This window comes from Notothenia coriiceps, unplaced genomic scaffold (assembly GCF_000735185.1).
Source record: "Notothenia coriiceps isolate Sejong01 unplaced genomic scaffold, NC01 NC01_scaffold00032970, whole genome shotgun sequence".
Taxonomy (NCBI): Eukaryota; Metazoa; Chordata; class Actinopteri; order Perciformes; family Nototheniidae; genus Notothenia; species Notothenia coriiceps.
Window position 1 is genome coordinate 29,958 of NW_011365671.1, and position 24,176 is coordinate 54,133.

General features: G+C 40.9%; 1 protein-coding gene across 1 annotated transcript in view; it reads right to left on the reverse strand.

Annotated features, from left to right (window-relative positions):
* kif19 (kinesin family member 19) overlaps window positions 1-24,176 on the reverse strand; it is a 34,608-nt gene that overhangs the window by 1,038 nt on the left and 9,394 nt on the right. Inside the window, exons 3-19 of the mRNA XM_010789516.1 lie at window positions 12,693-12,803; window positions 12,472-12,559; window positions 11,045-11,181; window positions 7,480-7,605; window positions 7,199-7,393; window positions 5,134-5,280; window positions 4,900-5,022; window positions 4,407-4,563; window positions 4,110-4,284; window positions 3,777-3,975; window positions 3,415-3,685; window positions 2,869-2,993; window positions 2,617-2,780; window positions 2,386-2,491; window positions 1,295-1,409; window positions 680-1,068; window positions 67-235 (exon numbers count right to left, since the gene is read on the reverse strand). Of these exons, the coding sequence (XP_010787818.1) occupies window positions 67-235; window positions 680-1,068; window positions 1,295-1,409; window positions 2,386-2,491; window positions 2,617-2,780; window positions 2,869-2,993; window positions 3,415-3,685; window positions 3,777-3,975; window positions 4,110-4,284; window positions 4,407-4,563; window positions 4,900-5,022; window positions 5,134-5,280; window positions 7,199-7,393; window positions 7,480-7,605; window positions 11,045-11,181; window positions 12,472-12,559; window positions 12,693-12,803 (2,797 nt within the window). The remainder of the gene's footprint in view (window positions 1-66; window positions 236-679; window positions 1,069-1,294; window positions 1,410-2,385; window positions 2,492-2,616; window positions 2,781-2,868; window positions 2,994-3,414; window positions 3,686-3,776; window positions 3,976-4,109; window positions 4,285-4,406; window positions 4,564-4,899; window positions 5,023-5,133; window positions 5,281-7,198; window positions 7,394-7,479; window positions 7,606-11,044; window positions 11,182-12,471; window positions 12,560-12,692; window positions 12,804-24,176) is intronic.

Genomic DNA, 24,176 nt, shown 5'->3' on the forward strand with positions numbered 1-24,176 from the left:
TATACTCAATACAAACTTGTTACTGAGGACAATACTTGGTTTACATTGGCAGTGAAGGTGGTTCACCTGTTTGATGGATGTTGTGGTGTGCCCTGATTTTGGCGAGAGGAGGGACCCCTCTGAACTGGGGGCGGAGCATGGGAGCCTGTGGGGGCCCGTTGTTGTGGAGATGGGGGTCTGATGTGCTGTCCAGAGGGCGGAACCTCTGAGCTGTGGTTGTCTTTGTTTGAGGCAGCTGTAAACAAGAAGAGGGAGAAATTATATCATGCTTTTCTTATTTTGTACTAAAATGTTACTCATTCAATTTGCTTCGATTTTACTAAGCTAATTAAAATATTAAAGGAAGCCTCTATTAATTATTAAACACATTTGTCGTCCCACATAAAACATTATTACACCTTATTATACTTTAAGGAATCTTGTGTGAAAGTGTCATGATCAGCATTATGCATTACTGGGATGTGGCCAAAAAACATCTTAGTTTTAGTTTTAGGTTTGCTCAGTTCATCCTTGAGCAATGTCACAACCTGATATGGTCTATTGAGGCTGTTTGCCATTTGCCTGAATTTTTCTTACCCTTAACGGCCATAAAGAAATGGCTGCTTTGTTTGTTCTGCATTAATATTTCATGTTAATACATCATTGTCTCCTGTGCATGCATCCTTTGGAAAATACTCACTGCTTGACCAGTGACCTCGAAAGAGCGGGAACGCCTCTTCTTGCGGCGAGCCTCAAAGTCCGCCTCTCGGGGCGTCTGGTTTTTGATCGGGACCTGGCGGTTGCGTGGGCGCGTCCAGGTCACCTGCAGGCCAGGCCCCTCCCCCGTACTGCTGGACAGGTTGTCGTCCGAGGTGGCGTGTCTGAGCTCAGGGCTGGGCTGCCTGCCGCGTCGCATCGGCAAACCTCTGGGGGCGGCCTCACTCAAAGAGAGGCTGCTCTTCTGCTTCTTGGGGTCCAGAGGGGAGGGCGGAGGGGGTAACCGTAACGAGTCCGCCTCCAGGGCTTTGGAGCGACGACGGGCTGCTTTTACTACGATGTTCTGGACCCCTTTCAGGATTTGCTGCCGCTCTGCAGAGACACAGGGATTTATGTTTGACCCACTGTATCACACATTAAAGGCTACTTAAGAAAAAAATACATTTTATGGGCACAGCTAACTGTTCAGAGATTGAAAAAGATTAATTTCATATCATATTTGTATGTGCTAAAAGACTATAAGTTGAACATTCTCAATTCATTAATGATATTTTTTGTCGCTCCACTAACCTCTCCTGAATATATTCTGTTATCTTACCTGTTCGAGTCAGGGCGACCTCCGCCCCAGCCTCGCTGCTCTCGGGGGACGAGTCGAGGTGGCTGCTGATGCTGTGGGTGCAGCTCAGAGAGCTCTCAGGGGCCAGAGGCTGCAGCTGCAGACATGAGAGCCAGAGGTGGTCAAAGAGTCACTTTGCTTTCAGTCAGGTTCATGTTGAGAGCCATCTGAATCAACTCTGTACCTCTCAGAAATGACATGTTTCTTTGAATAGGGCACTTGGATTCTAGCATTCATAACTCTTTCTCATTTCGTCTATGAGTCACACTGCTGACTCATTGACACAAGAGGAAATGAGATGGAGGTAATATTACCTTAAACCTGGAACCAATATGTAGAGCTGCATCCATTAGTCGACTAGCTCAGTGGTTCCCATCTCTTTAACTTCAGGGACACGTTTTTTTTGATCATTGAGTTAATTTACGGTCCGTGCCTTACTTTTATAAATACTTTTTGTATAAAATATTTTATGGATATTTAATTAATCAAAAAACAGGACGGACCAGGTGGTGAATTGTAATTTTGCAGAAATGTTCCTTACATTTCAATACTTTTTTTTACTTGTCTTCTAAAAGGCCTCTTAAAGATGAAAACATGTATTATTTGCAAAAATGTCATACAATTTAGTTTTAAGCCTCTCAAAATGATTGTTTTGGACTGGCTATGTAAACACCTTGGACTTTGAGAAGCTGGGATGGACATTAATCTATATTTTGTGACATTTTACAAACCAAACGATGAATCACTTAATTTTGAAAATAATTTGCAGATGAATCTTTGAAAATGTACTGTTAGCTTTATCCGTACAAAGATATCCTTCTGAGAGTTGAGAGAGAATACTCATGACAGCTCTCCATTGTGCGGGTGCGTGGGCTGCAAATGAAGTTGTTGAGGGAATATATATGTGAGTATAATTTAAAGAGGAATTCGTATGGCTTGAAGTCAAAAGCAACACCTGACGCAGCTCAGCTGTATTAATTCACAGCACCAGGCACCTCTCAGGGACAGCTATTGAAATGGAATGAGTCGGAGCGAATGCTGCTCATTATAAGTAGAGTTAGAAAAGTCCTCACCTCTCTGTTACCCTTGCCGTTGATGTGGATAGGAAGGGGGGTCATTACAGATAAGTTTTTCAACTGCCTGGCATGAGGGCTGCTCTTGAAAACTCTGTTATTGTCGCTGACAGAAAAAAAAATAGAACAAATGGAGAAATTAACTTTTTGTAATATGTACATTTTGTGACTTTTGCTGTTTATATAAAATCAGCTGTTGAACAGAAACATATGAACCAGATGTGCCCTTACAGCTCAGGCTCGTGCAGGATGGGGGGCAGAGTGTGTCTACGGATTTTGGCTTGGCCTCGCCTGTTATCAGAGCACATGTTGCGTACACTCTCCTGGTCTGAGTCCATGTCCTGCGTGTTGTCGCGACCCTGACCAGGCAGGGTGATCTTTGGTAGAGAGCCCTCCTGAAATAATTGTGAGGAATTATAAGTGATGATATTCGTACGGACAACCATATGTTTGTATCATCTAGTTTAAATACATTTGACTTACCTTGATGGTGTGTCTGATGGTCACCTTATCCAGGGCCATGGCTCGGTCCAGCTTCCTCTCATCTAGCTGCCTCATGTAGATCTCATACAGCTCCTGGAGGTGTGGAGGGACGAGCAGACTGTGGTCTGGAACACAAACACACACACATACAGTTCAGGTAAATTAACAACCGACTATTCTATTTCAGTTAATCTACTGATTACTTTCAGGCATTGTCATCAAATGCCTTGTTTTGTCGAACAAACATTTCAGAGCCCCGATATATAAGGTTTACTATTATCTAACAGCAACGAAAGCAGAACGTCCTTAAGGCTGAGCAACGGGAACCAACAGAAGTTTGGAATGTTTTCTATCCAAATAATTGCATATTTTTTGTTTGCACATTTTATATTTATTATATTTTAATAATCTGACATGGCACAACAAATAAAAATACATAGAAATCATTGCTTACAGTATGACAGTTTTTTGACACAGGCATTTCTGATAACTTTTTTTGATGTATAAGGGCTAAACAGTTTTTGGAGTTATTGCTGCCATACCCACCATCAATGAACTGCCTCTGCTGCTGTATGATCTCGTCACACAGGTGTCTGTGCTGCTCGAAGCGCTGCACCACAACGTTTTTGTGCCGGATGACGTTGTCTTTGAGCAGTGCGTGGGACTGCATCTCTGTGTTCTCGATCTCCAGCTCGTGGACCTTGCAGAGGAGACACAGAACCTCCCGCTGCTCCTCTGAGCTCACCCGCCGTGGCAGCAGCTCCTCCAACCGCCGGGCCCGATCCCTAAGCTCCAGAAATCTGCGCTCGTGTAATGCCTTGAGGATGAGAAGAACGGTATGAGACACTTTGTTTTGTTTATAAGGTATAATAATACAGCGCTTGGTATCTAATAGATGTCTCCTCTACCTTCTGTTTGTGGATCCTTTTCTGTTCTGCCATGAGTGTAACAAGGTTTTCCCGGGCCATAGCCACCTCCTGGGTCTCTGTGCTGTCAGGAGGAGACTCGGAGGAATCAGAGTCCTTCTCACTTTCATCCTTATTAACACTTTCCTTCCTCCTTTCAGCCCGCCACTTCCTCCTGCGTCTACTCCGCTCCTGCTCCCAGCTGAGTGAAGAAAGATAAACAAACATTTAAACTGCCATGAATAATGATATGTCATCTGGTTGATAATTCTGTCCTCTGTTTTTAGAGATGACTGTATGTTTGCTATCAGATAGGGAAGATATGTTAACACTGACTCTGCAATAGTTAACAGGTGTTTGGAGGTGTCGATCTGGATCTCCATGTTGTTGTTTTCCAGCTCCATCAGGCTCCTCCTGATCTCCATCTGTTGGCGGAAGGCATCTAAGAGCTGCTCCCTCAGCTGGTCCATCTCCGCCCGACTCTGCTGGCTGGAGTGGGCCTGGACCTCAGCTACGAGAGGTGAGGAAAGGTGACGATGAAAAGCGAGGAGTAAGGAAACAGCAGTGTAGAATATTTATTTTAGAGCAGATATTCTTCATGTAGTGCAGGAGGCGGAGTGGAAAAGACTTTACCCTGCACATGGCGGATGTCAGCCCGGTCTGAGTTGAGCTGGCGGCTCGCCTGATCTGCAATCTTCTTCTTGAGACGCTGGATCTCGCAGCGCAGGTCTGAGATGATGTTGGTGTACTGGGCAATGTGGTATGACACATGTATCAGGTTCCTCTTAACCTGAAGCACACAGTGATGAGAAATACAAGGATTAGAATACTTTAGATATTTACATGGCTCTTAAAATTCGAACCAAGCAGCTTAATTTGGTCCTGAACTACAACACTGAAATAGCAATACATGGTCTTAATAAACCTTAACAATCTACTTTACAAAGATATAGGTGCAGTGGGACCTACACAATTAAAACAAATTGCAAGATACTGCCAATCAAAGACGTTTTACAGTGAAGGAGTATTTATATGAAACATTTCATTGTATCAAGAAATCCAGTCCTTTCTAATTTTACGAGTAGTAGAGAGAGATAAGGAGTAAAGATGAAATGTGAGTTCTCACCCGTGTGCGTATGCTTTTGGCACGGTCAGCGTACGCCAGCGTGTTACGAGACTCCTCAAAAGCCACGGAGGCGGGGCTAATGTGTGCGATCATGACCGTCCGGCTGTTCCCGCCCAGCGAGTCCTGTCAATCAAAGCCATCAGAATAATTAATAATACATAAATAACTTCTGAATGACCACATACAGTGAGGGTATTTTCTACAGTTTGTTCCCTATAAATGATATTGCTGTACCTTCAGTAATCGAGTCAACTTGCTGTCTCGGTAGTTGACGTACTTGCTCCCATTTTTTTCGCTCAGGGCGTTGATGCAGTTGCCCAAAGCGAGGAGAGAGCGGTTGATGTGGGCCCCCTCTTTCAATCGCTGACCCCTATTCTGAGTCTGATAGATAGACAGATGTGTGTGAGAAAACATATACATTAGCTGTGCATTCCATGGTCTTATTGTTAGAGTAAACAGCTGAAATGAAGGGACATACAGGGAGGGGTGAAACATGAAACACAGGTTGAGGCTAAATGGCAACCAGTAACTTTAATGTCAGCAGCTTAATGACCAAAATAACTTCTTTATCAACTTGTTACCATAGGCAATGTGATCCAACATGAACACAGTCATTTATGTTTGAGTTTTTTTATCTGTCCCCTTCTCATTGATTTTACACCCAAAAAAATAATACCAATCAGTGTTTTCTTTAACACGAGTCACACGTATTCAACATAGCAGAGCATCATTTAATTATTTAAACATTTTCAGGGGCTTTAAGGACTTTACCTCCAAGGCATCCTACTCTAAATACGGCTCTTGGATTTCTTTCAATTTTCCATCCTTGCCCAGGAGATGGCATTACCTCCCTAACTTTCACTTTCACTCTTCTTCTTTAGGAGCACAGACAATGTTCAAAGCTGCTTCAAGTGACAAAACTCTTGTTCAGCTCAATTCTTAATGGAGGCCACATGTGCTGTTCATCAATAGCAAGGCCTCTCAAAAGGACTCCATGTTAAGTAAGTGCTCTCCCTCACTGTTCGTTTGCATGTTGTTCTCATGATGTGCGGTGAGGTGGCAGTGTTAACATGGCATAAATAACAAGCCACTCATCTGCCAACAAAAGCAGAGTCAACTCAAAAAAAATTCCAGCAACAAACTGAACAAATACTTTTTAAAATCCTCACTAGAGTGCTTGAAAAGAGAAGGTCAGTGCAAAAGATTTAAAGTAATGGGCTCACAGGTAGTTATTTTCCCTGTCTGACACACAGTCCTGCTCTTCTCTACAGAAGTATCGACTGCACCTGTGAGACACCAGAGACACATTTCTCTACCGAGCAGCCAACGGCACGGAACTGGCTGTGATTTATTTGGCAATCATGAAAGTCCTTACCAACTTCAGTCGTCATTCGACTTCTTTCGTAAAACTTTCTAAAAGGGCATGTAGATACTGCATGTCATTTTTTTTTACTTTGCCTGTCACTTGCAAAAAAATGTCAAAGAAGTAATAATGCTAAAAATATCAATGTTTCAGGAAATAAACCTTCCTTCAAAGATCACAGAGAGAAAGGGAAAATGACATCATGATGGTTACAGTCGACCTGGTTAAAGGAATAAACAAATATGTTTGGGTAAATCCAGACTTTCCTCAGTATAAGAAAGTAGCTATTATGAGAACTGAAAAGTACCCAATGCAGCAAATGTTTCCTGGAATTTAATGCTATACTATATATATGTTTATTGTAGGTGATTCATATATGTGCAAGTTATATTTCATTGTTGAAGCTTGGCGAGATGTTAACGTTAATGTTTGTATGTCAAATCTTAATTTGAAAAGTATTTAAAGTTGTCAAAAAGTGGAGTATAAAGTGGAAATACACATACTTTCCACTCCACAGCTTTTACTTTTCTTTGGTGAAACTGCAAAGCATTGTGTTGCACTTTAACGTCATCCCATTTGCCAAAAGGTTGGAGTTTAATTAAGTGCATAGTGGGCCGTAATGGCAGATATAAAGGGGCTTTCATTAAAGTGTCCTGAGGTTTATGGGAACCACAGTCCTCTGGTCTGTTGTAAAGATGGGCTGCCAAGCATCCCCAGTGAGCAGACTCTCACAAAGCAAAGCCTTTTCAGGTTGGACATGTATAATGTGTCCATACAGACTTAAAAGGGATTTACAAACACAGTCTTTGAACTTCAGTTTAGCAGAATGGTTTTACAGAAGTGTTTGCAACCACGTAGAAATCTGCAAACAAAAACACCTGTAAAACGTAATTTCCGCCAATGACTCTCCTCCTGACTGGGGATGTAAACACACACCTGTGCCGCTCGTTCGGATCCGGCGAGGTCGATCATGAAGAGGCGTGCAAAGCGGACTTCCTGCAGGACGTCTCGACACCGGCTCTGCTGCTTCACGGCCACCTGCAGCACAGCGTGGGAGCGGGACGACGTCTGGTTGGCGGCGGTCGGCTCTTGCGTGCGCTGCTTGTTGCCCCTCATCAGTAATTCCATGATCTGAAAACACAAAGGCAGACTTGTTGTAATTAGAATGTCTTCATTGAAATGAATGAGAACATGCAGGGTAAGGTGGATTGTCTAACCTCTTGTGCATTGATGGTAGACACCTCTGTGATGCCAGCCACCTGAATCACTCCTTTGGAGTCTTCTCTCAGGTCCAAGAAGCCCGAGGAGGGGTTCAACAGGTCACGGATCATCTCGTTGTAGATCTAAAAAGACATGGATAGAAATAATAAATTAACAGCTGAATGCAGCATCAAAATAAACCAAGTAAAGCGCATTAAGTTATGTTCCTTAGAGTTACAGTCAAACATCAACTGGAGGTGCTTGATGTCCTCTGAAAATGCTCCATTCAGGCTTTCAAGCCCCGAACCTGGTAAAAGATCTTCAAGTGCTATATGTTCAGCAACTTGTCATTTTGAAACCACACCAATTTGGGTGGCAGGCTTTCATTAGTCGTCTTCAGTGCTTTTATTTCTCAAAAAGCAATTTTGAACTGACTTTGATGGTGCTGCAAAAGCCCCTCAAACTACATAAAAGCTATGTGCAGGAAGTGACATCCTGGAAAAGGGCACTGGACATCAAAGCTGTTAGGTCGAAGCTGTGAGGACAGTTTTTATTTGTCAAACTGACTTCAGCCACAAACTCTGAAAGGGGGAGCTGTTACCTACACAGCCAGGTGGATAGGTCAGTGGTGAAAAGTAACTAAGTACATTTACTCAATAATTGTACTTGTTTTGACATATTTGTACTTTGCTTAAGTATTTCCATGTAATAATACTTTAAACTTCTACTCTATTACACTTTGAAAGCCAATATTTTACTTTTTACTCCTCTACATTTATTTAACACTCATAGTTACTTTCTACATATGAAAAACACATGCTACTGTACTAATATACACAGCCTTTCACATATCTAAATAACTACTCTTACATGAATAAAAACAGGATCAATTAAACACAATAATATAATACTTTGAACAAAAAGTATGTTTGCTGTTAATACTTGAAGTGCACAGCTTATAATAATGCTATACTTTATGTTATTATGAAATGGGCCATTGTGGAGAGTATTGTTTTACATTTTGTACTAATCCTAATACTTTTGTACTTTTACTTACAGCAAGTAACATTTTGAAATCAGGACTTTTACTTGTACTTGTTTTTTGTAATTCTTCCAACACTGCTGATGGTGCTTTGGGCTAATGTTGAATGTCAGCATTCTCACATGTTAAAAAAGAGAACACTGAGATTTAGATGTTAAGCAGGTAAAATGTTCAATGTCAGAGTTTATCATGGTAACATTCGTTATCAGCACTAACACAAAGTACAGTGAGAATGTCATTAATTATTTGTTTGTAAAACAACCCCAATGACGCCCGTGAGGCCAGCATACAGTAGTTAAAACGTTTTTTTCTTCCATTGAGGTTCCTGGTGTGAGAAGACGTGGGAAATAAAATAAAACATAAAAGAGAAGGGAGAGGGAGCAACGTGTGCATGTGAAAGGTAAAGAATAACATGTGCCTTTTTTTATCCGCACACAGTTTATTTATTTGCATTCACCCTATGTGTTTCTGTGTTTTAGAGATTGCACGTGTGAAAGAGAGAGTGATTTGAAGAAGAAAGGGAGCAGATGTGCGCATTTGGCTCAGTCAGGCTGTAAAATGGCGTTTAACCTCTTTGTGGCGAGGCAGCGGTGGCAACAGATTGCTCCCTGGAAACAGTAAACACACACGTCACACACATACACTTGTGTCAGGATTGATCCCGGAGAGTTCAATACAGGTCAGCACATTCAGGTTCTATGGTTGTCACTTTAATGGGAAATTTTTACTCTGGCAGCTACTAAAGAGCAGAGCTTCAAACACGATGTCAATCATTAAATATAATTACAGTGTTTGGCCCTGAAAACACAAAACGAAATGTCCATGTCTGAAGCTAATCCTCTGCCCGGCAGGCAAAATAGGTACCCAGTAATTGTTTAGTTGCTGGAAAAAAAAAACATTTTCATTTTCAGATAAAGGCTAATTTTTCGTTTTGTACAAGGGTATATTTATCTTTCGAATCTGTCTTTGTTCCGCTTGCTTTCTCTTTTGCTTTCCTGACAGAATACTTTTTAACAGAGTCATTCTTCTCTATATTCATGCTGCCATCCCTTTCAAAATGACTTTGGGAGCGAAACTAGATTCTGATTAAGGAAAATTCCACACAATATAATATTGCCTGTATTATAAAACTCTGCTACCTACAGAGTAAAAGCTGAAAATAGATAAGTATGATTATACAAACTTCAAATTGACCAATAAAGTCAAGAAAAGCCAAAAGTGACCTCTTTTAGTGGAAACACTATAAGCCACACCAAAGAGGCTTGGTTACTGCTATCCGAGTCAGATGAACCAGCTCCATTATATCCAGTGCTATTAAGGGCTTTGTCATCAAACACTCAGTCTGAGCTGTACCTGCTTCTCAGTAATGAGGTTTGGAACCGCAGCCAGCAGGCACGCAGAGAAACCGCCATCATCAGCCCGCGGGCCTATCAGTGGCAGCATCATGCAGTGACAAAGGCAGATAATCACTAAGCCACCAGGACTACAGATCACTCCTCACCCAAACACAATCACCTCTACACCTACAGCACGGTTACTCACTGTGATGAAATCAAAGATAATGAGAATTCAAAATAAACCTCTTCACTCATTTGGAGTAAAGGTCTATTAGGGTCATTATTGCTGCCCCCTCTGCAATATAAATTCATGCAACTATGCTCAACTTCATCGAAAAGGTCTGACAAAAAGTTCAAATGATTCAATGCTTTGCCTCAATTCGTCTTGTATATTTATCTGTGAAAAAAGGTTCAATGAAACACAATGTAAACACTACAGACCATAGTCCACAGCACATATGAGAGAAAACCATCACTCAATAGTCTGTGTTTGTATTCTAAGAATATAAAAGAGAGAAAAGCAACGCACTGTTATATCTGCTCAGAATACAAATGTACAAAATGTTTGATTCATTGAAGTGGCACTGATGTTTTAAGCCTGTGATCTTTTGCCTTTAGAAGAAGAAAGAAGGTAACACAAAATAGCCTTAATTGTTTTTGACAAGGCAAATTAACTGGTATAGCGCCTTTCAAAAGCAATTTAGAAGACAATTCAAAGTAGTTTTTAATAGAAATAAAAAAGGCAGCAAGACAAGATATAAAAAATAAACACGCGTATAACAACACACATATACTAGTGTGGATTTAACACGTTCTGAAAAGTCTTTTTATCCGTGTCTGGGCTTCTCGTCAGCGCTGTGGATGTTAGCTCGGGTCATTTCAGATGTGAAACGAATGCCAGGCAAAAGTAATGGACACCTGGCTGCAATTGGCATTAGCTAACAACCTCAGATCTTATCAGTGTGAACAGATGACGGAGAAAGAAGGAGTTCTAATTGTGTCGCTGACAGAAACGGAGATAAAAACAATTCAGATGTGAATCTTTAAACTCTTAGTGAGCAATCAAGTTAATGGCTGTAACCTTTGGAGCCCTGATTCAGGGTAATGAGGATCTATTTTGCATCACTACTGCTTTAACAGAATGAGTATTTTAGTGTTGAGAATAAGTGTCTAGAGATAAGTTGTGGAAGATGGAATCTGTACCTCGAGATAGGACATGGAGACGCTGTACAGCATGTCGTCACTTGTCTCCTCAATGGCACGGAACAGGTCGTTTAACGTTCGGACGTAGATGCCCGGCTCCTTGTCCGTCCCCAACATGGTGTATGTCTTCCCACAACCTGGAAACAGAAACGGAAAACGTTTAAATAAGAATATTAACAAGGTGATAATGAGTCAATCTAGTGGTTAAAAGTTTAAAAAAGAAGGAGTTAAAGGTGGGGTAGGTACGTTTGAGAAACCGGCTCGAGACAGACTTCTTGTTATATTCCATGTAATGCTCTTAACATCCCGATAGCAATGAATATCTGAAGTGCTTTGACAACAAATCCATACAAAAATGTCATCTGTGGAAGTCGTAGTACTGTAAAAAGCACGACCAATCATTTTAGCCGGCCCGGCTAAAGTAACTGGATGGCCTACCTGCCTGTCAGCCTTCCATCTGTGCACAAACTTATCTCGTGCCCTCATTGGTCATGTGCGCGTTCGTGTGTGTTGGAGGAGGGGCTCTGTAAGGAAGTGGCAGATTTTTCCCGGTTGTGTATTTTCAAATTCTTGCGATCTCAAGCCGGTTTCTCCAAAATTACCTACATGTACCCCACCTTTAATGCAATTTTGAAAATATCATACTTATCAGCAGAGGTGGGAAGTAGTGGAGTACAAATACTTTGTTACTGTACTTAAGTACATTTGTCTGGTATCAGTACTTTACTCCACTACTTATTTTTCTGACGACTTTTTACTTTTACTTCTTATATTTTTAACACAAATACCTGGACTTTCTACTTCTTACATTTTCCAAATTGTTACTTTAGTTTGAATGTGTGTTTGGTGGCGTGATCATTATTATTTAGAGTCATCGCGTGCCTATTGATTTGAACACGATCCGTGTATCCATCATTTCCTGGTCTTCTCTAAAGAAGAGGGACCAATGAAAACGTTGTCATGTTGCCGTTGTTCAGCATGGAAACATTCATTAGCTAACAATGACATTATTGTTCTATTAATATAAAGTGAGGTCAGTTACTCAAAAAAGAAAACAGCTGATAGTTATGAGTACTTTCATTTCGAAGCCAATAAAGAAGTTTAGTCAGTACTTCTACTAGAGTATTTTTAAACACGAGTATCTGTACTTCTACTTGAGTAAAGGATGTGTGTACTTTTGCCATCTCTGCTTATCGGTAACTAAATAATAAATACGTGATTCTGAACCAAAACACACCAAAAAAGCGAAATGCTTAAAGCTAGGTGTTTTCAGTGACTCACCCTTCTACTGTTGACCAGAGTTTCTGCATCAAGAGCTAACACATGTAATTGGTAGATGATACACTTCTGTTCAGACAGAGTACTCAGTTAACTCTGTGGGTTAGAGCAACACACACAAACACACACTCACACACACACACACAAACCTGTGGGTCCGTAGGCAAACACGGTGGCATTGTAGCCTGAAATGAGGCCCTCAATCAGCCCTTTGGTGGTAGCTCGGTACACCTCATCCTGCACAAGATGGAGAAAAATATTTGTAGGGACTCAAATAATGTGCGGCATATGTTTAGATTTTATTTACGGTTTATAACAAGCCAAAACACTAAAATGTGTATTTTTCTATTTGAAAAATGTGCTTTTCTACCTGACTGGCTGAGTAGTCGAACGCCACATCAAACATGTAGGTTTTCTCCCTGGAGCGGTTGGCACGCAGGATGTCGTCCGGGTCCTCCATGGGGTCCATCAGAACCACCATCTAATGATGAAGAGGAAGGAAAAGACAGGAAAGAGAACAAAAAAGAGACACACAGTATGAGTAGGTGTTAAGGTGTTATGTCTTCAAGAACATGTTGACGTCTGAGCAGCCAATTAACTTGATGATATGTCTCTTGTCGATCACGATGGTAAATTGAGCTAATGAGCAAATGTCCCCTTAATTCAGTGACTTGAGTTTCATCTTGGAAAAGTAAATGACCGAAAGTCTGACAGTTTGAGCACCACTGAACATCCTTTCCCAAATAAAGTCCCTGTCTCTCAGATCAGACAATTACAGTTTCCCTTGGTGCTACCATTATCTTTTACTGTTTGTTTGGATTACAATGTGCGTTATGATGATAGCTGTAGAATAATTAATGAATAAATCAACAGGTACATTGCACAGCTGGAGCATCAGCTGTTGGGACGAGCTCACACAAAATGCAGATGGCTCCCTATTGGTTGCAGATGCCGTTTCCTTTGAATCACTTTGCATGTGCTGAAGAAAGTGTAAAGACATCAGACTGTAATAATTATCTGATCAGCTAATTATTCTCTCTGCTATAAGTGTCAAGATTTTTTTATTAGTGGTTTCCAACCTTTTTTCCGATTTGATGTAACTGCACAGCTCGATCAGATCATGAGTACCCCGTCATGTCCCTAAAGTGTCCATTTGAATTTATTTTAAACTACATGTAATTAATCATATAAAAGTGGGTATTGTTCTGAACTTGAAATATAAAAACTATCAAATTAACTTCAATGCACTCTTCTTTATAGTCAATATTTCTTTTTCCAACATGGTATTACAAAACATTGTAAGAGATGTCATTAAAATAAATGGAAATGTCAATAGAAGCCGTTTGTGCCAAAGTATGACAGGCTGTCAAAAACAGCCTCCGTTCAGATCCGGGACACTCCATGTACGTCTGAATGTAAGCAAATGGGCATCCACTCGAGCCATCTGCCATACTGAATGCTGGTTAGAACACAATGACTCAAGGACAAGAGCCTTCATACAGTAGCATCTAAAGGAGAGTGATCAGCTGCAATTACAACAAATATGTTGGTTTTGTGCATGTGACCGTTTGAGCAGTACATGTGATTACAAACAGATTGAGATGTCTCATTGTTTCGATTGTGCTGTTTGACAAAAGCCTCTTCCTTAACTACAATCATCTGTAAATCCCAGCTGTCCCAAAGAACATTTCATGGACACATTCTAGTCGGGAAAGGCACAGCGCGATATTCTACTGCTGTTGATAAATCATTGAGTGGGTGCTAAGGAAAATGTTTCTCTTCACTGAGTGGTTGTTTTTTAACTCCTGCTATGCAATTGGCGGGAAAGTCAATAATAATAATAAAGACAAGAGCGCAGACAACCTTTTCAGATACGAGAAGGGGAGTTTGCCAGGTATATCAGCCGATAGGAACCGTTCATCAGTGGGCCTGGAGAGCCCTCTGAGGCCTGTAATGCTGAATCACCCGGCTTGTTTGATGACCCCCTCAACCACTGAGCCGCTCACTTTGAAGCCCCTCAATTGAAATTCAAGAGGAGACGAAAGACGGATGGGTGGAAGAGAGATGAAGCAACAATATGACATGGTTGTCTTTTTTTAGTTAATTCATTTACTGAGAAGGAAATATGCCTTTTCATGCTGCTTTTCCAAGAAGAGCTTATGCTTTTCCCTGGCGTGCTCAAAGGGAATATGAGGACCAATTGGGCTCGAGACACACGAGAGGATTTGAGAAGAAAGTACCGGTAGCTTGTGCAGCATTTGATGATACTCTCTTTTCTCCCCTGTCTTGTAACTTCCTGCTTCTCCTCTCACTCTTCTTTGCACGCCGTCCAGATGCAATGACGTGGAAGTTGTGATCACATTTCACAGGAAAGAACAAAGGAGTACTTCTTAGTCTCGGCCGATCTGATGACTTCAGAATCTTTTTAATTGCATGAAAAAGGGACATGCAGCAATACAAGGATGTTCACACTGAAGTGGATTCATATCTGTCTCTATTAGGATGAGGGTTGTCTTCAGGCTGAAGTCCTATTATTGTCGTCCCCTCCAGAGCAACCATGTGAAGCTTTTGTCATTAGAAGACAGTGTCGTGTGGTCTAATTAGCCATTGTCTAAGCAAAATGGGACATTACAGCAGTTGAGGGCGAGCATGTGTAGCAGGAGCCCGCTGTGAGACGTGTCATGGTACAGAGTACAGACATGCAGAACAGAGAGCTTAGGCTGCCTTTGGTATAGGCTGTTAAATCTAATTCTGGTTTTAAAGGTATATACACTTTATAAATACATTTTGACCCAACACACAATAAATAAAAGCAGGAATATAGCGTTTTATAATCAGCAGGAGCAATAGCAATCATCTCATCTCCTTAATCGCAGATAATATTGCTATTAATTGTCATAAGCGAATAACAACCATCATTTAGAAAGCAGTAGGTCTTGTACACATCTTTTCCATCGCCTCCAACTGTACGTGATGTCTTTAAATATGTTTCGATTTTGATGGAGACACAATTTTGCATTTCAAGTGTTATTTATGTGTTTTTTTTGGCAAACTGAGCAATAGTAACACAAATAATGGCTCATACAATACCTATTTACCATGGCAAACAAACTGAACTGCTGCACCAAGGCTGTCTTTAAGTAACTGTATTGTTCATTAATTTATCTAATAACGCCTGCAACTCAGAGCTTCTACGCAAACATCTAAACTTATCAATGCATCATCTTTCGAAAAGCTTAAATGTCCTTGTTGACACAAAAATGTGACGATGAGGTCTAATTTGTTTGTGTATACCCCGCTTTGTGATTTAAAATATGGCAGTTCAGCCTGTTCCTATACGCCTGGTGAGTGCGTGTGTAAAGGTGTTTCTTGAGAAAGCCGATAAGCATGCGACAATGCTCTTACATTATTGCATGTATATTAGGTATCAAATAGTGTGCTCATCCATGCACAGTTGTGTCTTTGTGAAAGCACTTGGGAATATCATTAAAGGTGAGGGTGTTGATAACACCTCTAGTCCCATCTGTCGCCCATGTTTCTTGAGTTACAGTACCTTCCAGAACTCCACCCAACATCCACATGCAGCAGCTGGTGCTCGGCAGTTTCTATAGCACTAATAAGTCTTCTGGTAAGACTGTAAGATGCTGGCTCTGATGACAGTACACTGTGTGGCAACATAGGACTGGATGTCTGGGCATTGATGCTGGATTTTGATGCCAGCAATGGACTACCGGTAACCTCCCTGGGATTAAACTTTGCCAACATTGGCGCCCTTCACAGTTGACTGTCCTCTGAGTTCAGAGGCTGCTAAGAAACAAAGAGCGTGGGGTGAAGTACGGGTCAGTCCTGAGCGTTGACGTCTAGTGTACAGAACAGGTTAAGGAGTATTTGGAAACATGGACGTCTCATAGAAACCAGTAAATCTCCCACACTCTCTCACACAGTTACATAGAAACATGTACTCATAGACACATAGCAACTCAGACAGCAGGATTTTATACTACAAGCAAGTCTGTGCAACCAGGTTGACAAGAGGCATGACTGACCACAAGTGCTGAGACCAGCACATTTCTTCATAGTCAGAGCTCACCTGTGTGCGCACAAAAAAAAATACAGGCAATGGCGACTCTCTAAGTCTGCAGCATGTGTGTACACTGACAAAAAGGTTGATGGTTAAGCAATGTTGAGAGAAGATTCAGAGTGCAACAGTACGTTTTATAGCTGCAACAATTATTCGATTCAGGTTAACATTTTTGCTAGTTGATTAGTCTTTTCGTCTTTTTAAAAAGCAAAAAAACGCATATTTCACTGATTCTAGCTTCTTAGTTGGGACTATTTACTACATTTCTTTGTTTTCTGACAACAAAATGGATATCTTTTGGGTGTGAACTGTCAGTCAGAAAAACAAGAGAAACCTGTAAAACGAGACCAATTATTTGTATAATGTATTGCCACATGGACTGGCTAACAATATCCCGTGGCAAAAATCAGCAAGTCCTCATCAGGCAGTCAGAATCTGCAGAATCAGCCGTAGAAAAGCTGAGCGATTCTCCCTCTTGTTTGTGGAACCTGAATCATGAATCCAACTCTGAGTGAGTGCACAGCTGCACAGCAACCACTCTATAAACACAAATGGCACAATACAGCAAACACACAGAACCTGATAAGATTGATAGAAATGTTCTTGTGTCGCTGTTAATGAACAAAATAGTGGGCAAGCTGTAGCTATGGCAATAATAATTCATTACTAGAACAATTGGCTGTGACTCTAATTGGAAGACTATGGCAGCCCATTTATCAGCTATCTATTCGTATTTTGCCAATGTATATGTCTCTCTAATTCTAATCCTTTTATATGTTCCTTTACTGTTAATCGTGTAACCTTTCAATGCTGGAATCCAGTCGAGATTATGATTTTGTTGAACACTTATAATTTGATATTTAAAACTACGATACAAGGTAGAAACAGTGTATGTAGAGTCTTCAGTGTAATTTTCCAAATGGCCGTGGTGGTGTTTAATTCTGTCCTGACCTTTAGCTACAATAACTCTGCTTCTATCAAGAAGGCAGAGAAAGGTTCACTGGTTCAGCTTGTTAACCTGGACCATTGAAAGATCAGAATATTATAGGGTATATATAAAAAATTAGCATATTAGTAAAGACATAAGTATCTCTCATCTACGGTCCAGTTAACAGAAGGTCAGATTTTCCGTTCGGGTCTGAATTGGGTTTAGTATGGTTGCCCTTTCTAATGAGACCAATCAGCCCTCTTTGGCTGACAGCTGACTAATTCATGGTCGGCACTAAAGGAGATGTCAATTTCGATACAAGCCGGCCAGAGGGACCTTAGAACCACATGGGGCAAAATGGAAAGTAATTTCCTGGTTGATGGCCTCTGTAAACGTGATGTCAATTTGTATCACTTTTAATCACGATGCCCCCTATTCACAATGGACGTCACAATCCTCAGCCACTTTTCATTTCGCTGCAGGGCTGGAGCCAATTTAACATGACCCCGGGGGCTACCAAAACAAATGGTCGCAGCGTGAATTTACACACCGTGGCTAGGAAAAAAAGGAGGGCTCCTAAAATATTCATATCCTCCCAAGGATCAGCCAAAGTCAAAACAACAGCTTGCTTATGCAGCGACATGAAACCAATTAGCATGATGAGGCGATCTTAATGCCATAAAAAGCAGCGGGGTGCGATGGAGCACCCTCGCCCTGCGCCTTTTCTTGGCTGATGGCTTTTCTAATCCACAGGCCCTGCTGTTCAGGTCGTTAAAGCAGCAGGGTTGACTTGGTTGGCCATCCTGCTGATTATAGCGCTGCTAGCTCCCAAAGCAGATCCATAATTCAAAGCCTGGATGTGGTACGGTTTCACAAGTCAGCCGGCCCAGGTTGGTTCTCCCTGACTTGCTCCACTGTTGTGTGCCAAGTGGCAAATGCTGCCAAGCTAACCAACAAAAGTCAGAAGTCGTGTAGACATCAACGGCTTTTATAGGCACTGGTTTCACTACACCTAAAAGATGGCTCGGATCACTAATAAAAATACAAAAGGGCAATTGGAAATCTCAATCATATAAAAGGCCTACAATTCACTGGCTATCACTTATACTGTCAGAGCTCGCACAGTTTGATTAGAAGCTGAATTAATCGTTCCCTGACTGGTATTATCATCACAATCACAAATCTATCTGATCTCACTGCCAGAAACTGGATTGAAACTAAAGAAATGTTTTGCTCAACATTTTAATTTTAATCAACAAGATATATATTCAGATAAATATGACTGCTACAATTATATCCCGATAAAAATAAGAAAAAACAAAGAGGCCTGACGTGCCTGAATCAAAGCGATACCACCTGTATACACATCACATTTTATTGCTTACATTTGTACTTGTCTTTATTGCTTTGGTGTCAGAGGTGATTAGGTGACATCATGTAGCCAATAGGGTCCAAGAAGCATGTCTTGGAGAGATTAAGAGACAAAGAGGCTTTTACCTTCGGGACATTTATCAGTGTGTCGTATCTGAAATGCATGTCCGTGCATCTTGTCTTCCCCAACATCTCCATGTGACATTGTTGTTTCCAATTCAGTTTCAACTGCTCCAGGAAATGGCTGAACTGTGTGGACAGCTGGGCTCCACCCAATCCCTTATCTTTGGGTTGCACAATGACGTAACCGCAGAGTCGTTTAGCAATGACATCTGTGCGCTGAGTCAAGAATACGGTGAAGAATAAAGGATCACAAAAAGAAAGCAATCAGGTCTAAGCGGTGACCTTTGCGGGGCAACCTTTCAAGCTGCTCTTTCAAAAATGCAACCGAAGCTTTTGAAAGTCGAAAGGGCACAATCGCGGCCGGTTATCTGATAGAAAACCTCAGTGCTGCCCTCCCTGCACCCCAACAATGCTACTGTATATCCTGTTTCAGGGGCTCTTGATGATCGGAGGTGTGTGTTGGCTCACAGTGTACCTGATACAGGGTGCTTGATAGCAAGGTCTGCTCTTCATTTTGTGGTCACATAAGACGTCTGGCTGGGACAAACGAATGCCAGATTAGTACAGCCAGACGGGGGTCGCTGTCATTCAGAAACGGACACTCATTTGAGCACCTGCAGACATACACTTACAATAGGATTCCCAGCCTCTTATGCAACAAGAGATCTTGATCAACAACCGAAAAATTGCTCTTCTTTCTTTCTGCCACCTCTCCCTTTCTCCCTTGCTAATTACCCCTAGTCATTCCAGTTTTGAGGGAATGTTGCACAGATGAAATACTGGAGAGCCAAGGAAAAGATGGCAACAAAGGATAACAGGAACAAAGCAGAAATGTGTCATCGATGAAAGAAATTCACTGAAGCCTTGGGATAGCAATTAGTGTGAAAATGTGAATGGTGAAGGCAGGGTGCCCTGCTGTTGCCATTAATGTCAAAAGGTTATTGGTATTAATAGCATATATTTTAACACTTAATCTTTAATTGATATCCTGAAAGCGAGCAAACCAAAAAGCACAACCTGCCTGGAGGAGGTACTTAGGCCGATTACCAGGAAAGCTTTTATTTATCCAAAAACATCCAAGGATACATCAACTGGCAGGAAAGCTCAGTAGCTTCTTGCCAGAGACTGCCTATTCAAGGTCAGAGGAAGCCTTGAGTTCAGAGGCTGGAGTTCAGCCACAACACACATTAAGGGCAATCACTAAGTGCTCACACACACACACACACACACACACACACACACACACACACACACACACACACACACACACACACACACACACACACACACACACACACACACACACACACACACACACACACACACACACACACACACCAATCAAGTTACAGCTCTTTGGTCTTTTGGGTCAACATCGAGACACACAGGAGGCTGTAGCTCAGTGGATAGTGTACTGGACTTGGAATCAGGGGATAGCAAGTTCGAGTCCCACTGCAGTCAGCATGTCGTTGTGTCCCTGAGACACTTCACCCCAAATTGCTCCTGTGGGTATTGTCCACAGTACTGAATGTATGTAAGTCGCTTTGGATAAAAGCGTCTAACAAATGACATGTAATGTAATGTGATGTACAGAGGCTGGCCCTTTGTGTGCCAGAAGAACATCTTAGGCGTAAAGAGGAAGCCTTTTGGCGTAACGGAGGAAGGTCAAAGAAGGACATCTCAGGATTAAAATCAGGTTACCTGGAAACATAGAGAACTCTGACATATGTGTTCTTCATTTCCGTATGTAAAATTCTATAAATCAAAGCATGATAAGTTCTTTACTTGAAGATTTAAATCATCAGGTGGGATATTGTTGATTCTGTATTTTGATTCATTACATTTAGTCCGTCTAGATGTGCATTGGTGTTTAGAACATGTCATTATAATGTGAAAACAATAATGACTGAGGAGCATCCTATAATCTGGAGTTACAGTCTGCCAAGATAAATGAACAGTTTTGGCAGTGCTAAAAACATCTGAGCCAGAAATGATTGCTTCCCTCATGTAAAACAAGTGAGTTTCTTTTTATATGGAAGTAAGTATGCTTCACTTTCAGGTGGTTTCAACTCTTGAGGACACCGTTGCTAAGCGACTGACAGCAAAAGACGTGAATAATAGATTTTTGTAATCAAATAAAACAGACTTATCTATCTTACACTGCTTCATGAAAGTAAATAACTTCCATCTGGTCACACGTCATTAACTTGGAGCTACAGTATCAAAGTGATGATAGCATCCAAATAACTCTTAGTAGTTTCATTAAGAATATTAATAATTATTGTATAATATATATTATTATTATTGTTTAACCAATACTCCACACAAAAAATTACAATTTGCACCATGTTTCTTTAAGTTTGAAACTTTATTTTTCTTGCATACCTCCACGGTGATCAAAGAATCTAATTGCATATTTTTGGGAAATAGTGAGCAAACGACCAAAATAATGAAACCTGGTTTAACTGTAGCTTTGCTGTTGTTAAAAACCTCTATTCGGCTAATTTTATCAGACTTTTCTTTGGATTCTTCACAAATTAAAGGTTAACGTGGTGAGTTATCAGTATACAAATATGAATGGAACATACCATTTAACCTGTTAATCCCCAAGCCTGTTTTCCCAGAACAATTGACTATATCTTCACTTCTAAAAAGGGGTCAATTAATCATCTTTTTTCTCAAAGCAATGATAAACCTGTGAGTTGGATGTAGAAAAGTCAGAATCAATTTTTTTTATTTTAAAGTAAATTCATATTGAACATAGTAAGAAAATGTAAATGATAGTGTCCGTCCAAAAAAAAAACATTACTTATAGTGAAAACCGCCCTTGAATGATGGGATAGTAGACTAAAAGCTTTAGGAATCCAAACTAACATATAATAAGTACCCTGTATCAAGATTGATGCAAAACAAGTGACATTTGACCTTTTTAGAGAGGTTTAGCAAAAACCCACTTCTGGGGTCATTTGGGTGGATTTTCCATATCTCTGGTCAATTTTGATGATCAACACCTCTTTTGAACCGTTAGAGCCAATAGAATCGAGAGGGAAGTTCTTAAATCCATCTAAACATTACCCATTGGTGAATGAGTGATGCGTAGCCATAATGCCCAAAACCAGAAGCTGGGTTATTGCGGCAGTAATTGTAGGGTGGGTCTCACGCACTATATGAAATCTCAGTTTTTGACAAAAATGTTATGATGGATTATCAGTAATCATTTCAAAGTGACACAGACACATTGGATTAACCTTCAGCAGCGCTTGTATGCGTTTTAATGCCATTGAACACAACTTGTGATCAGAAAACAGCAAAGGTAAGACGTATTTGCCGTTTTGGCTCTGTAAAGCTATATGTTGTGTGTTGTCTGATTTTGCCTTCGCTGCCTCTGAGTTGGATGGGTAAAAAATAGACAGACAATGTGGGATTTGGGTGTCAAAATTAAGAATCCTTTAAAAATAAATCAGTTTTTTTCTTATATCTAATCTGCTGTTTTTTTGAGTGGGCAAGTATATTTTGGTATGTCAGATGTCAGTAAGTCTGCCCAAAAAGCAAAACAAACCGTATAAAAGCACTGGAAACCATATTGTTATGTTTCAATTAGTATGTTTTAGGGTCACAGTTTGATTGACATATGTTGGCACATTTTTTGTATGATTACCTGTCACTACAAAACATGTATCTACCTTGATTGAAGCTGTGAGCCTCGTCTGTTCTTAAACTGGAGGATGGACCCGGATGTTCTATACATTTTTGAATGATGCTTCATGTTAGCTTGTATTTTGGGTTTTAGCATAAGATTTTACACAATTGTAAGTCTGTGTTCAATGTTTTTTATTGGCTAAAAGATAATTGGGGACAATAAAGTTAAGTCTCTTAAGCCCTCTCCTCTAGAATGTTTGAAACGGGATTCATTCCTGGCACTTTTGTCATCTCTAATATGTCCCCCAAACTATAAATGCTTTAACTGATCAGTCTTATATAACTGATTATTTTGTCAGCCATATTAACACACGTGTGACATTGCATGACTGTTTGGAGCCATGCACACAGTGGCAGCTGCTACACAGTACACCCACACATTAACACTTTATGCCGTCGCCTAGGAAGTTTTTCAGGGAGAGTGAAGTATAATGCTTGCATTTTGTTACACCTGCAGGTCAAAGCCATTACGAAGTTACACAATTGTTTGCCATGCCATTTAAAGTTATTAGAAAGAATGAAAATCAGCAGGCAAAATACAAACTAAAAACTGAATCGACAAAGTAAGTCGCAGACGGTACCCCTCTACCCACAACTAAACAACAACTGTTCACAAAAATTACAATTTTTCTGATCTACCACCATTGGGAATAAGGTACCACTGCTAATTCCTGCATAGGTACTGTGCAAAATATTGACATCATTTTATTTTCTGGGAAGGCGGTCACATGGACAAGCCAGACAAACATGTTGTTATGACTGGGGTGTTACACAGGAATCCCCCTTAGAGTCATACTCCCACTGGTTCCTTCAAATCTAAGGCAAACGGGAGACGGGAATGTAAACACTCACATCTGTCCTTGTGCCACATATTTCCTCTGTCCTGATTTGGCACCTGTTATCCGTCCAGCTCACTACACTCAGCTATTCTTTTTTATATTTAAAAGGTCTAGAATTGTTTTTGGGAGAATCAACTTATACCCCAATAGCTGTGTTGCAATGGAAAAATCGCCACCTGTGTTTCTGGCCAGGAGCCCAATGAAGACGGCACATTAATGGCCGCGGGGCTGGCCTGTGCTTCCTGCTTGTAGGTATTAGGTGGTCATGGAGGAAGCAGGGGAACATTGTGCTCCTGATTCTGTTACACAGAACACAGGGCCTAATGATGGGCTCTCAACGTGGCTTTTCCCATAAAACAGAAAGGATGTTATGCCTGCGCAATCTGTAACATAATTAGTTTATGGGGTTTCAGTAAAAGCCCTGTTAGTACTTCTTCCTTTTCATCAACCCCCTGTGTTTTGCAGGATAACTCATGAGACACCAAGCGTGGTGTGAAAAATTCAAACCTGACATTACCTCCTTGATATATACCAGCTAGATTGTATAATAATGGGTTTTTCTTATGCATAATGAACTCATTTTGAGTTCTTGGTGTCTCCTGGTCTTAAAATAAAAAGCTGTTCACAGAGAGGGCTTGTAGGGCTACTCCAACATCTAGTCTCCTTCAGAGGATGCTTGTTGTGAGCTGCCACGCCCTGCCCTCTCAACAAGATTAGCAGGCAGGGCATGGAGAGGGATCACGACACACACACACACACACACACACACACACACACACACACACACACACACACACACACACACACACACAA